At 43.9% G+C, this 14,988-nt stretch overlaps 1 protein-coding gene across 2 annotated transcripts in view; it reads right to left on the bottom strand.

The window, feature by feature from the left end:
- Positions 1 to 9,847, bottom strand: part of AQP9 (aquaporin 9) — a 46,524-nt gene extending 36,677 nt beyond the window's left edge. For both annotated transcript variants that reach the window (XM_036266594.1, XM_036266603.1), the window contains exon 1: positions 9,341 to 9,847. In XM_036266594.1, coding sequence (XP_036122487.1) covers positions 9,341 to 9,451 — 111 coding nt within the window. In that variant the 5' untranslated portion in view covers positions 9,452 to 9,847. The remainder of the gene's footprint in view (positions 1 to 9,340) is intronic.
- Positions 9,848 to 14,988: the final 5,141 nt, after the last annotated feature.

Here is a 14,988-nt window from a genome sequence, read left to right as displayed (position 1 = left end):
TATAAGGATGATTTAATGCTAAAAATATTTATCAATGCGATTTTCTTCATCAACAGATAAAAAGAAACCTATACACTTATCTCAATAGATGTAGAGAAGATATTTTTTAAAAATTCAATGATCATGTCTAATAAAAGCTTTAGTAAATGAAAAATAAACAGGCATTTCCTTACTCAAATCAAGAGTGTCTAGCAGCCTGGCCAGTGTGGCTCAGTGGTTGAGCGTCAACTCATGCACCAAGAGGTCGCCAGTTCAATTCCCGGTCAGGGCACATGCCCAGGCTGTGGGCCAAACCCCCAGTGGGAGGCATGCAGGAGGTAGCCAATCGATGTTCTCTCTCATTGATGTTTCTATTTCTCTCTCCCTCTCCATTCCTTTGTCTCTAAAATCGATAAAGGAAAAAAATTTTAAATACAAAATATCTTTAAAATCTGGAGTTAAAACAAATACCAGTATCCTATAACCAGTAAGAAAAAGTCTTTTAAAAATGTGCAGAGGACATAAACAGACCATAGACAAAAGAGAAAATCTAAAGTTCCAGTAACCATGAAAAGATAATTAATCGCACTAGGAATTCATTACAATTACTAGTGAAATTCTACCTGTATGTCCAAAGGACAGAAATATAAAAGGTGGATATCATGGTCAGTATGTGGAAAACGGGAACTTGAGTATTGCTGCTGGTAGTTTAAATTTAAAACTAATTTGGAGAGCAATTTTACAATATTCATCCAGTTCAAGATGTCAGCCCTAGGGCCACCAAACCCCCTTCTAAGTATACATGCATGAGAAACTCTGGAACATGGGTAGAGGACACGTAAAAAGACAGTCATTGCAGAAGTGTTGGTAATTGTGACAAACTTTAATCAACATAACAATTCACAAGGGGACTGGATATGTAAACCTCCCACATTGCACGATAGCTAAAATGAATGACCTTATATCTACATGTCCTCAAATAGCTGAATCTCAAATGGTGTCTTTGGGGGGAAATCTCAAATTGTAAAAGGTATACAAGCTATGAAGGCATGTATATGCATTTTTAAAACACAACAGAGTAACATAGCCCCTCCAGTGTGGCTCTGAGGATTGAGCATGGTCCCATGGACTGGAAAGTCCTGGTTCGATTCCCAGTCAGGGCACATGTCTGGTTGTGGGTTTGATCCCCAGTAGGGGGTGTGCAGGAGGCAGCTGATCAATGTTTCTATCTCTCTTTTAAAAAAAAAAAGAAGAGTAACATATATGGTTACAGGTGAGTGGTAAAAGTTCAAAGGCATACAGAAGGGAATAACTTCAGCACAGTGAAGAGACCAGAGATTTGATTCTAATCCCAGCTCCACCACACACTTGCCTGTGGGCAAGTTGCTTAATCTACTGAGCTTTGATTTCTTCAACTGTAAAATAAAAACAATCCCCTTATGCCATGAGATTTTTCAAGGAATGAGTGTCTTGTAAAGTAAACTCATTAAATGGTAAACCCTTCACGGTCTTATCATCACCACTGAGGAGAGAGCCCCTCTGGACCCCACAGAAGGCACAGGGCGAGAACCCTCCGTGTTTAGCTCTTTCACACGCAGACGTTAGAAACTTGGACTTTCTTGCTGTGACAGAACACCCAAGTACACAAGTGCATGTCCATGAAAGACTGAGTACGGGACATAAATCATAAGCAAATAATTAGAAACAGGTGGGACTGAGTTGGATGGTCTCTCGAGTGGCCTGCTGTGGAAGAGTCTTTGACAGAAACTGTGACCATGTGGGTCTCTGTTCCCTCATCTGAGTCACAGGGGCTGGACAATGGAGACTACTTCATTCCAAAGCCAGTGTGTGAGAGCCAGGGCATGGTGGGCCCTTCCACACCTTTGGCAGACTAGCCATGTGTGGCCAGAATCAGCCAGGACACTGCTGACAGCGGAGACTTCTGTCCTCTGATCTGTTGGAAAACTGACAACTCTAGTTCTGGGGGACCCTGGTCCTGAACACCCTAGGCTTGGAGGCGGGAGGGTGGGGGAAGGGTGTGCCTTTACAAAGCATTAAGCCAGAGCCAAGCAGAGAGGAACAGAGGGCAGGAGACTGTTGAGGCAGAAAGCAAGAAGAGTTTATGGGATCTCTTGAGACCCCCTTTCCTATGGGTCCCCTTTGCTGTGAGCCAGAGTGATCTCAAGAAGAATACAGAAAATAGAAGTCCTAGAAGAAAATACATGGTCAAAGTGTCCATGAAGATATATGGCAGAACCTCCTCAGAAATCTGGTGTTACAAGGGGTTTGAATGTGTTTGTAGGTGATAGCGATCCAAAAACTCTATGCCAATAGATTTTTCATGAAATTTCCCTGCTATGATCATGTCTGTTCTATATAATCATCCTTTGACATTTCTACTGTCTAATGCATTTTAGGTTAGGAGACTAGGAAGTTCTCTGGGGCTTTCACATGAAGAGTTATTTCTTATCAAATTACAGTATATTAGGAATGACTGGAGTCAAGATGTCAAGCCCAGCTCTTGCCTTCATGGGCTGGGTGACCTTGAGCGAACCTCTTAATTACGTTATATGTTTCCCCATCTAGAAGTATGGAGTTGGTCCGTCCCGCCTTCCTTCCCTCTTCTCCCTCCCTTCCTCCCTCCCAGGAAAGATAAAAATAAACAGGAACCTACGTGACAAAGCACCGTATGTGTCTCAGAAGAAAGGCATGTGGAAAACCATGGGCAGGTAAATGTGTAAGGTGAGGTAATTGAGCTCCTCCACAGTCCAGCCTCCCTGTCAATACTAAGGGCAGTGACGTCCATCCCACCCCTGTCTCAGAACTGTCCTCCTGGGAATCTAAATACCGTAGTAGACAAATCTGCCCTGAATGAGGCCCTAGGAAGCAGAGTTATTTTAAGAACTGGCTTATTCGAAGGACTTTCCTATATCACTCTAAATTCTGACCATAGCCCGGCCAGTGTGGCTCAGTGGTTGAGCGTCAACCCATGCACCAAGAGGTCATCGGTTCGATTCCCGGTCAGGACACATGCCCAGGTTGTGGGCCAAATCCCCAGCGGGGGGCGTGCAGGAGGCGGCCAATCGATGTTCTCTCTCATCCATGTTTCTATCTCTTCTTCTATCCCTTCCTCTTTTTCTAAAATCAATAAAGAAAAAAAAATTTTAAAAAATTCTGACCATATATTTTTTTGTTTCAAAAGCTCTCTAAAATGGGCCCTGGCCAGGCAGCTGAGAGTGTTAGACCATCATCCCGATATGCCAAGTTTTCGGGTTTGATCTCAAATCAGGGCACATACAAAAATCAACCAATGAATGCATAACTAAGTGTAACAACAACATATCGCTGTTTCTCTCTCTCAAATCAATCAAATAAAAAATTTTTAGCCCTGGCCGGTTTGGCTCAGCGGTTAGAGCTTCGGCCTGCGGTTCAGAGAGACCCGGGTTCGGTTCCCGCTAAGGGCGCGTACCTCGGTTGCAGTTTGTCCCCGGCCCTGGTTGGGTCGTGTGGGTGGCAGCCACTCGATGTGTCCCTTTCACGTCGATGTTTCTCTCTCTCTCTCTTCCTTCTACTCTATCTGAACAAAAAATAAAAAAATGTCCTCGGGTGAGGATAAAAAAAAAAAAAAAAAAAAAACAAAAAAAAACAAATTTTTAAAGCTTGTTAAAATGGAATTGGCCTTCCCCAAGATCTGAGCACACTTTATAACAATAATTTTAAAGCCCTAGAATTTCTTTCTTTCTTTTTTGGTGGTACGTGCCTCTAGCGGGAACCGAACCCGGGACTCTCTGGTCCACAGGCCGACACTCAACTGCTGAGCCAAACTGGCCAGGGCAGAGCCCTAGAATTTCTACAGGAAGCCCGAGAACCCTCCTCGAGTGAGATGACAAACTCAGTGACCCCGGGGGAGAGAACTGGGACCGATGTCATGGAGGAAGGCAGGAGCAGACGGAAACTTCTCCTTTCCTGTCTCCCTCCTGCACTACCCACTCCTGTGCCATCCGTAGCTGGGTCCTAGGCCTCTACCCTTTCTATTTCCCTCAGGGCACACATCAAGGATATTCCTTTAATTTATTTCTTTGTTTGTTTATTTTTATCCCCACCCGAGGACATTTTTTCATTTATCTTCAGATAGAGCCCGAGCAAGAGAGGCAGGAAGAGAGAGAGAGAGAAACATGGATGTAGAGAAACACACTGACTGGTTGCCACCCACACGAGCCAAACCGGGGCGGGGGACAAACTGCAACCGAGGTACGTGCCCTTAGCGGGAACCGAAACTGGGACTCTCTGGTCTGTGGGCCGACACTCTAACCACTGAGCCAAACCGGCCAGGGCAAGGATATTCCTTTTAAAAGAAGCATTCACCTTTTTTTATTCCTAGAGATGCCAAAAAGTAGACCTCTAATGTGCAAGCTTGACAGGGTGAGAAAAGAATTTAGGGTCTTCTCCAAGGCACAGGCCGGTGCTGCCTACTCAGAAGTCCTGCCCTGTAAGGATGCCCACCCGCTGCAGGACACAGGCCGCTTGCTGGACTGTGTCTTCAGGAGGACGAGCTCTGTAGCACAGAGCCCTGGAGCGTGTGAAGAGAGAAGGGCATACACAGAACAGTGAGGAGTGAACATCTGAGAAATGACTGGAGATCCCAGAACGTTCAGCAAAAACAGATTTAAATTCAACACACATCTGTGGGCTCCCACTTATGCATGAGTCGAGTTCTGTGGCAGATGTTGGAGAAAGGACCTTGAAAGATTTGGGCCAGGAGACAAAGCAGCTGTTTTCAAACACTACAAGGACTCTGGAGTAGAAGAGGGGACGTAGCAAGAAAGGGGAAAAGGGGGTAGCATTGAATGAGTATTTCCTGTATCAGCAACTTTACATGTAGTGTGTATTTAATGTGCAGTGTGCCATCATCAGGCCCTGAGCCCCTGTGCATGGGCCTGAGCGGTACTTTGTTCTCTGCCTTCACCTCATACCTCTCCACCTGCACGGAGCAATCTCCAGCTTTAGAGAAAGTAAAGACATTGACTTCGGGATCTAACTCACAATCTGGTCTCAGGTGTTGCAGGTTTAAACTCACGTGCTCTCAGCCCTGACCGGTTTGGTTCAGTGGTTGGAGCATCAGCCTGCGGACCGGAGAGTCTCGGGGTTCGATTCCCGCTAGGGGCACGGACCACCAAAAAAATAAATAAGTAAATAAAATAAACTCACATGCTCTCAAGCAAGCTATGGGTCTCATCTATGGAACTGTTAAAGCAGAGGGAAGCCCTGACCTGTTTGGCTTAGCGGTTAGAGCATCGGCCCATGGACCAATGAGTTGTGGGTTCAATTCTGGTCAAGGGCACGTACCTCAGTTGCGGTTTGTCCCTGGCCCTGATCTGGGTTGTGCAGGAGGCAACCAGTCGATGTGTCCCTTTCACATCAATGTTTCTCTTTCTCTCTCTCTCTCTCCCTCGAACTCTGTCTGAACAACAACAAGAAAAGCAGAGAGGGAGTTTTACTATCTACTGGAGACATTGTTAAAGCAGTTCCAGCAATTTGTGTGGAAAATGTAGGCTCTAGAAGGAGAAAGAATCCTGGTTCACTGCCTTTCTGGTTTTGGCCGGTTACTTCATGTCTTTGACCCTCGTTTCTCCAACTGTGGGTGATAACAAAGCCTCCTTAAAGCAGCTATTGTAAGGATTAAACACGTGTATGAAGAGAAGCTAACGAACGGGAGGGACTTACTACATGGCCCCCACTTTTGCAGCTCAAGGCTTCTAAACCTCTTCCCTTGATCAGACGCGTTGCAGACCTCCTCCCTGACATCAGCAGAGGCACAAAGACCTACCTATCTTAGTGCCAGAAGAGCCAAATTCGAGCTAGTTCTTCAGTGTATGATGTAAGTACTGTCGTTTTCAGTTGTGGTTTACAAAGAATTTCTCATGGACCGCCTCTTCCCTTAACGCTACCAGTGGGCCTTATTAGACATTTATACCATGTGAATGAGTTTGAGTGACTTCCCCTAAGAGCAGTTTGGTGTTTTCTGAGGGGGTGGGGAGGGGAATGGCCTCAGAATCCCAGGGACGGGGGGAAAAGCCAACTTCATAAACATGGAGCATTAACGAGTCCTTTCTTCTCCCATCTAAGGCTCCTTGCCCCCTGCTCTATCGAAATGCAAAGCTTTTGACTGGAGAAAGGCAGGCAACGTGCACGTTTGCTAATAAGCAGAGACAATTATTTTGGAAATCTTTGAGCAGAACCATGTAGATTTATGCAGTTAGAAATGATGGTGTTTGTGCAGCAACTTCTTGCCCACATATCCCCACAGGCCTCGAGACTGAAGCTTGTGATCACTGTCATTGACTTCATCAGGGGTCACTTTAGAAGCTAAATGTGCAGTACAGATGGAAGTCCAGCCTTTCAGGAATGCATTGGCTTTAGGCAGACGATACAAAGGCTAATGTTTTAGCACACAACATTATTTCTTTAGCTCCTATCTTAAATACTAGGGGAAGACACAGTGCTGGTTGTATGAGTAGTTTGTTTTTTAATCCTCACCTGAGGATATATTTTTATTGATTTTAGAAAATTGGAAGGCAGAGAGAGAGAGAGAGACTCACAGATGTGGGAGAGAAATATCAATCAGTTGCCTTCCATGCACGTGCCAACCAGGGATCGAAACTGCAACCTAGGTATGTGTCCTGAGCAGGAATTGAACCCACAAACTTTTGGTGTACAGGATAGTCCTCCAATTGACTGAGCCACCTGGCCAGGGCTATATGAGTAGTTTTAAACGGAAAACCATGCCCTGGCTGGTTTGGCTCAACGGTTAGAGCGTTGGTCCGCAGACCCGAGTGGTGTGTTCGACTCTGGTCAAGGGCACGTACCTTGGTTGTGGTTCATCCCCGGCCCTGGTCTGGTTGTAAGGGAGGCAACCAGTCCATGTGTCTCTCTCACATCAATGTTTCTCTCTCTCCCCCCTTCCCTCCCACTCTGTCTGAAGATAAATAGCAAAATATCCTCGGATGAGGATTAAAACAAAAACAAAAACAGAAAAACCACAGGCCCAAAATGGTCTCACTTGTGCTGAAAGCCCGTGATACCTAAACTAGATTTAATACCTGATCTAATGGCAGTATCAGCCTCTCCCACAAACATACTTTTAATCAAGCAGTCTGAAATGTTCTGGCCAAGCACCAGAAGGCGATCTGTCCTGTGGGTCTTTCTCATCCGCCCCACCCGCAGACAGAGGCAATCTGCAGGTTAACAACCCGTCCCTTCTTTTGCCCCCAGAGAAGCACCCTGGCCCCCAAAATAATCCTCTTTTCTATACAGCCTTCCTAGTAACATCCTGACTTGAATCCTAAAGGAAGGGGCCTTGCCTGAAACAATCCACTGCAGGTTCTTAGTGCCACCTCTTTCTACCTACAAAACCCTTTTCACAACTTCGGGCACAACTTCTGGTTGCTGGATGGGCTGCTGCTGGATTTATAAGTCTCTTAATAAAGCCAATTAGATCCTCACATTCACTGGCTGAGCTTTTTTGTTTTTGTTAACAGACCGGTGAATGGCGGAAAGCAATGTTCAATCAACCCTGACAGGATGGGATTATGAAACAGATTTTTGGTAAGAAATAAAAGGTTTTAACTTTTTTTGGTTGCAAAATGGGTGTTCACTTCCTGTGTGTTTTCTGCACAGCCCTCAGAGCTGTAACTGAACTTGCTTCACTTTCTCTGGACCACAGGCTACTGTGGAGCTGAAGTTGGTGCGGACAACCACTCCCCTTTGGGACCACATTGTCAAGTAACGTGACCTTGACTCGAGGGTGTGTCTCCTTGAGGGCATATTCCAAGTGAGCAATGACTAAAATCAAAAGGAAGGGGGTCAGTGGGGGGTGGGGGAGCATCTATAATACTCTCCACAATAAAGATAATTAAAAAAAAAAAAAAAAAAAAAGAATCCTGGGCTTTTATTGTCTCTTTTCCTTTGAAATCTCCCCTACCTAATCATGTGGGGGAGGACAGCCCAGAAGGAATGCAAGAAATTCTTCATAATGCCTGGAAAACACTTGAGTGAATCCAATAAAAAGAAGCCGAAACCAGAAAACATGACTCTCTCATTTTACACTAGTTCAAGTTTTTGAGTTCACACTCATTTATCAATTTTGGCTTATTCTCCTAAATTACTATGTATTTAACCAAAGCAAATAGCTTTCTAAAAATTGAGGTATACCTGGCATGTCACTATATTCGTTTCAGGTATACACCCAAATATTTTGATATTTGTATATATTGTGAAATGATCACCACAATAGGTTAATATTCATCACCATACATGGTTATAATTTTTTTTTATAATGAGAACTTTTAAGATCTACTTTCTCAACAACTTTCAAATATACAATACAGTGTTATTATCTATAGTCAGCATGCTGTACATTACCAAAGAAGTTTTTTTCTATTTTTTTTTCTTGCCAAAGAACTTCTGATACACAAAGGTTATGGACAATTCTCTATAACCTTAAGAAAAAATAATTTATACCTGGAGTAGGGACTCCTTGAGCAGATTATTTTTAAAACAAGTTCAAATCTGTAGTTGCTATACATGAGAACAATCCACAATTTAATTTTCTGTTCACAAATGGCCTGGCTCCAGCTGAACCCAGGACCCAGAGAACACGCAACAGGATAAAAAGCTGTGGCCCACGCCATTCGAAAAACGTCCGAGTCTTCTATTAATAGTTGTGCCAATCTCTAGAAAAAATCCTGAAGTTTAGACTCAGTCTTTCCTTTATATATACAGAAGGTTCTTGTGTAATTGTCTAATTAAAGATCTTTACAGATTAGCTTGAGTTCGAGGGGAAAAAAATGATGCAAAGCCCAAGCTGGACTATTGCACAGTATACGCTTTCTATCCGGTGCAATTTCTAATTTACGAGTCCAGCAATCTGTCAACACAATCTTTGCGAAGCACTGGTAATAATGAGCAGGCTCCCGCCATCCATATTTTCTGACTGTCAGTATTTATTTCAAATGACTGAGTCACCTCAACGTCTGTGTGAAAGGAACAGGGTGTAAATCAATGAGGACCATTTCTATCGTCTGACATTAATCACAAAGCCACCTTCGAGTCTGAGCAAACCTCTAAAATGAAGAAAGTCCTTCACTCTCCCTCTTCACTCCCGTCAACTCTTGTGGATAAATAAAATGAGTAAATGGAAACCTAGTATTGAGGCCACTAAGTAGCTAAACGGACTGGAAGTAACTTGCTGCCTCCTGGAAGAGGTGAATCTAATGACAGAAACCAAAACAACTCTCCACACCAGCTAGGTGGATGGGGAGGCGTTCTCGGTTCAAACCTCAGAAAATCAGGAAATACTCACGATCATTATACACGTGCCCAGGAGCTCAGAGAGTGTTTCTTTCACTAAACTGCTCTTCAACGCCAGTCTCTGCTTGAAGCTTTTCCTCCTCCGTCCTTTCTCCGGCTGCATTGTGAGGCTTCTCCGAGGACCACTCTTTCCACCAGGACCTGCTTCTTCTGGTCCCTACTTCACTCACACATGTAAAAGGAAGTTTTGACAACCGGTCATAAATTCCTTGAGATCTCTGATGAGATTATTTGACTCCACACTGTCCCAATTATAGCCCGTGACTCGATCCTCTTCTGCTGAAATTGTCACTCCCTGTTCACTGCTATTTATTTGAGTGATCGAGGTAAAACCTTTGAAATCCCAAAAAGATCCTTTTATCCTTTTTGTGCCTGATGGATTAATCATTACCTTTATTCTCAAGGTACTTTTTCTCTCTATTGGGTTTTGTTTTTTTGTTTTTTTTTTCCTTCAAGAGACGAAAAGAGAGAGGTGCGGGTTGTGTTGCCAAACCACAGCGATGGGCTCCAGGCCAGAGGAGATATCTGTGTTACACAACTGCAGGCTTCTCTCTCTTTTTTTTTTTTTCCCTCCTATTCGAAAGTGGGTGGTTGTGGTGCAATTTGGAGCTGTCAAATCAGGTGTATATACATCTTTTCTGAAGATTTTCATGCAAGTAGAGAACATGAAGAACATATAGATGTGTCTGTCTGCAAGAGGAAACACTCTTGTTTTCTTCTGATTATCATTTCAGTGACTTAATGATGCGTCCCTGAGAGTGGTAGGAACAACCACCGCATCCACTCGGGGGGTAGAGAAATGAACACACAGAGAGACCACGGCAGTTCCACACTGCAAGGCCACTGCACAGCACAGCATGGGACCTCCTCCTCAGTTACTGACACTGAACTTCATTTACCAAGGATAGTTTAGGACCCCCAAATCAGAGAGATGGAGAAAGCAACTTGCTGAGTTTCTTTTGAAGAAACATTCCAGTTTGAAAACCAAGTTTCTCCCCTTCATTTACCATGCAATATTTAGGCCAAATACATAGAAAATAAACAATAACAGCCTGAAAACTCATACTGCTTAGAGATCACTGAGCTAGAAAGAAATCAGTCTGAATATATACCACTCCAATTAGACAAGAAAGGGGGTAAATCCACCTAACTCGGGCTCCTAGGTTTTCAGTTGGATGAATTACATCCTTTCAGGCAACAGTGTTTAGCACTAGCTTCTTGTCACGACAAATACTCAAGCCTTATTCTTTCCAAACTAGTTTGTCTGAAGAAATAGAATCCAGCAGTTGTTTCTGAGTACAAAGGAAGTCCCACACTTCCTCCCAACCCTCCCACAGAGAAGCAGGCTGTTTCAGGCCCTCCCCTACCTTCGCAGGAGGCCAACAGCCATTCCCAGCTGCAGAAGCAGGTTGGAAGGGAAGGAGGAGAGGTCTGGAGAAACAGCTGTTGAAAGTTCAAGGGCAAAAGGAGACACCTAATTGTAGGTAAAACACAGAGTTTAGGCCTAAAAAATGTATATCTTGCCTTAGGGCACACCATTGTGGAGCCAGGACAAGAACACAGCAATTTTGCTTTAACTGCGGGTTAAGTTATCATGGATATCATTGCTGAGAAGAGTTCATTGTGGCCACATGTTCCCAAATCCCGGGGGATGGACCCGAGAAACAAAACTTTATTGCTAATACCAGACAGAGGTGTTTTCTGGTCTCTTCATTCGCTCACCTGAGAAATATTTATAGCACACTCATTGTGTGCCACGCCCTATGATTAGCAAAAACACATAGGGTTCTTGGCCCTCATGAGCTCAGAGTCTAGTGAGGGAGAGACATAAGTGAAATAATCACACACACAGAAATATGAAATCACGACTGAGATACATGCCATAAAGTTGGGGGACAGGAGTGAATATAACAAGGAGATTTCACCTTGTTGGAGAGATCTCTGATGGCTCCTCCAAAGAAATCATGTCAGAGCTGAGATCAAAAGGAAGTGTAGGGGTACATGACAGGCCCTGGGGAAGGAAGAGCATGTAGAAAGGCCTTGGGGGTTGAGGATGGGAGTAGTATGATGCCTGTCTAGGAATGAAACAAGCCCACTGCGACGGGCCCAGAGCCTGTGTAGGAGTGGTGCAAAATGAGCCTGGGGCCCTGGGCAGAGCTCAGCCCTTGCTGAGTCTTGTAAATCATGTTTAGGGCTAAAAAAAATAAGAAGTTGTTGAGGTGGTTTAAGCAGGAATATGATACCAACAGATTTAAGGTTTGAAAAGATCATCCTGGTTGGTGAGGTGGAGTGGGGATTGGAGCGGGGCTCATGTGGGCATAGGTAGACCCATTGTGGGGTACTACAGAAATCTAGGACTGGCTGGTGCCTTTGACAATGGAAAGAAATAGAATGATTCAAGAGTTCTTTAGATCTTAAATTGGAGGTCTTGATAGGTTGGATATAGAAGATGAGGAAAAGGGACTCATCAAGGTTGACTGCTGGGTTCCTGGCGTGCTGGGGAAGAGGTGCTCAGCAAGGGGAGAGCAAATTCTGGAAGAGGACCGGGATTGCAGAGGAAGATCATGAAGTCAGCTTGTGCAGGGTGAGCCTCAGGGGCTCTCTGGTGCTGCTGAAAGAAGATGTCAAGTAGAAAATGATACGGGTCTGGATTCAGAGGGAAGGTCTGTGTACACACAGAGGTGATCATTGAAACCATGAATAAGGATGAGGTTACCTAGGGACAGTGTTTGAAGAGAGCAGAGGCTGAACATTTCATGCTCAGGTAGAGGAGAATGAAATCTTTATTATTGATTTTTTGAAATTTTTATTTATTGATTTTAGAGAGAGAGGAAGAGAAAGAGAGAAATAGTATTTATTCAGTATTATCTTCAAACAACAGTCACAGTTTTCACTTCCATTACCATGAACAACCCATTGTCAAACATAACTTAGACTCCCCAGCTGGCCACCAAACAAAATATCCAAAAGTATGCTGAGAAGGTAGAAAACAAATAACATCTCTCCTCATGGGAAAAGACCTTTGCAAAGCACTCTCATGCCAAAGCCCTACTGGAAATATGGGGCTGCTTAATTTCTTTCATGCACTCATCCAGAAAAACTTTTCTTGAGTATTTATCACGTCAGGCACAGTAGTAAGCAGTAGGCATTTAAATATGAGGAGAAAGATGTCTACTATTAAGGAATTATACAGTCCAATTAACAAAGGCCTCCAAATGAACACATCATATTGTAAAATAGAAGTATATGCAAAGTATTGAACCAAAATTCCAGCCATCGCCACATAGACTCTGAGAGGTCACCATCCAACAATATTGACCCTAAAACATACACAAAACCCATGCGTGGGAGTCAATGGGACTTTAAAAAACAAAAAACAAAAACACCACAGAAAAATAAAACATTCACAAAACCCATGTGTGGGAGTCAAAGGGACTTTAAAAAAACAACAACAACAAAAAAAATCAAAATATTGACCCACCCTTCCACCAGTAATTTAAAATTGTGCTCTCCTAGGTGCGAGGCCATGTTGAATCTCCAGGGCTAGCCTACCCAACTCTTTCGTTCCCCCTGACTCTGTCCCTCTCTGACCCTAACATTTTTTTTTTTGCACTCTGGTTTAGTCTTGAGTATCACTTTGCCTCCACCCATGGGATCCAACAAACCTGATATTCATAAGGGTAATTATCTCACACTCTAACCTCAATTCTCCAATCTCTTCTACTTGGGTCAATGTTATTTCCACTCTAGTTCAGAAGATCCTTCGATGGCCACTGTTGGGATTGTGTCATCATCTCTTCTTTCAAAATCTTTTACACCAGGACACATCTCACTAATCAAAATTTCTAATTCTTGCATTTCACCCACTCTAACTTTCACAAATCTGCTTTACACCCTCCTCATAAACTCCAGTCTAACTCCTCTCTCTCTACCCCATTCTTACCCTGTGATTACCCAAGTTAACGATGCACTTACCAGCATCTCACGTCCCATTGACCCATTGAGTTAACTTCTACACCCACATTGCCAAAGCCCAACCGTGGGGATACCCAGCCATTAATTTTTTATCCAATATTCTCTTCCCAAGTTGTTAAATAATGATGGAGAAAATTATATAAATGTATTCATTGACCCTATTTTAAATAGTTGTGATCCAACATCAGCAGTGGCTCCATATCCTTAGTTAACCTTTTATTTCAAAGGTTCCAGATTTTGGTGTGCACTAGGATCACCCACCTTCAGAGACTGTGATTTGGTAGATCTGGGATGAAGCTCAGAATCTCACAGTTAACTGATCATTCAGATATCGTGGCCTATTTCATTCCATGCAGCAGCAATACACCTCTTCTACACCCCTCCGGCTCCCAGCCCCAGCCCTCCTACTCCACTGATGATCTTTTCTCCCAACCCACTGGGAAAACGCATGGATTCATTGGCTATAATACCTTTCATGTCCTTCCTCAAAAAGATGCCCCAACTTTATTCATGTTGGCCTTGGTCCTTTCCGTCTTCTTTCTAAAGTTAGCCCTGATACTGGTGTACTGTTCCGGCTCCTTGGGGACCTTGGCTGGTTAACGTTCCCCTCACCCTCCCAAATCTCTTCCCACGCCGGCTTCTTTCCTAGGGCCTAAAACGAGCTCAAGTCTTACCTAGCCTGGAAAATATTTCTTCTAAGTTACGTTACCTCAGATTTCATTGTCTTAGTCAGTTTGGCCCTACAAGACCTATAGACTGGGTGGTTTAAACAATGAATTTTTTTTTTTCTCACAGTTCTGGAGACTGAACATCTGAGATTAGGGTGCCGGCGTGGTTGGGTTTGGCTGAGGACCTTCTTCCCGGCTAGCAAACGGCCACCTTCTCACTGCATCTTCACATGGCTACAGATAGCTCTGGTTTCTTTCTTTCTGTTTTGTTGTTGTTGTTGTTTTTTGTTTTTGTGGTACATGCCCCTAGTGGGAACTGAACTCAGGATTCTCTGGTCCACAGGCTGACGCTCCAACTGCTGAGCCAAACCGGCCAGGGCTCTTTCTTTCTTTCTTAATCCTCACCCAACAGTATATTTTTATTGATTTTAAAGAGAGAGGAAGGGAAAGAAAGAGAGAAACATCGATATGAGAGAAACATCTATTGGTTTCCTCCTGTACATGCCCGAACGGGGGATTGAACCCACACCCTAGGTATGTAACCCTGACCAGGAATCGAACCTGCAACCTTTTGGAATATGGGATGATGCTTCAACTGACTGAGCCACCTGGCTAGGGCAAGATACAGTTTTTGTTTCTTTGGTTTCTTTATCCCCTTTTAAGGACACCAGTCCCATCATGGGGACTTCACCCCCATAACTTCATTCAAAACCAATTTCCTGCCCTGGCCAGTTTGGCTCAGCGGTTGGAGCGTCGGCCTGCGGACCAGAGAGTCCAGGGTTCGGTTCCCTCTAGGGGCACGTACCAAAAAAAAAAAAACAATTTCCTCCCAATGATCCCACCTCAAACACTACCATATTGTGGATTAGGGCATAAACATATGAATTTTGGGGGGACACAAGCATTCAGTTCATGGTAACCATTTTCTCTGTCTCCTCCATTTTCTTTTCCATTTGAGGAAGAAGTACCCACTTCCCCTTGAGCATAAAATCATATT

Source organism: Molossus molossus, unplaced genomic scaffold, assembly GCF_014108415.1.
Source record: "Molossus molossus isolate mMolMol1 unplaced genomic scaffold, mMolMol1.p scaffold_m16_p_1, whole genome shotgun sequence".
Classification (NCBI taxonomy): domain Eukaryota; kingdom Metazoa; phylum Chordata; class Mammalia; order Chiroptera; family Molossidae; genus Molossus; species Molossus molossus.
This window is presented reverse-complemented; position numbering and strand designations above follow the sequence as displayed.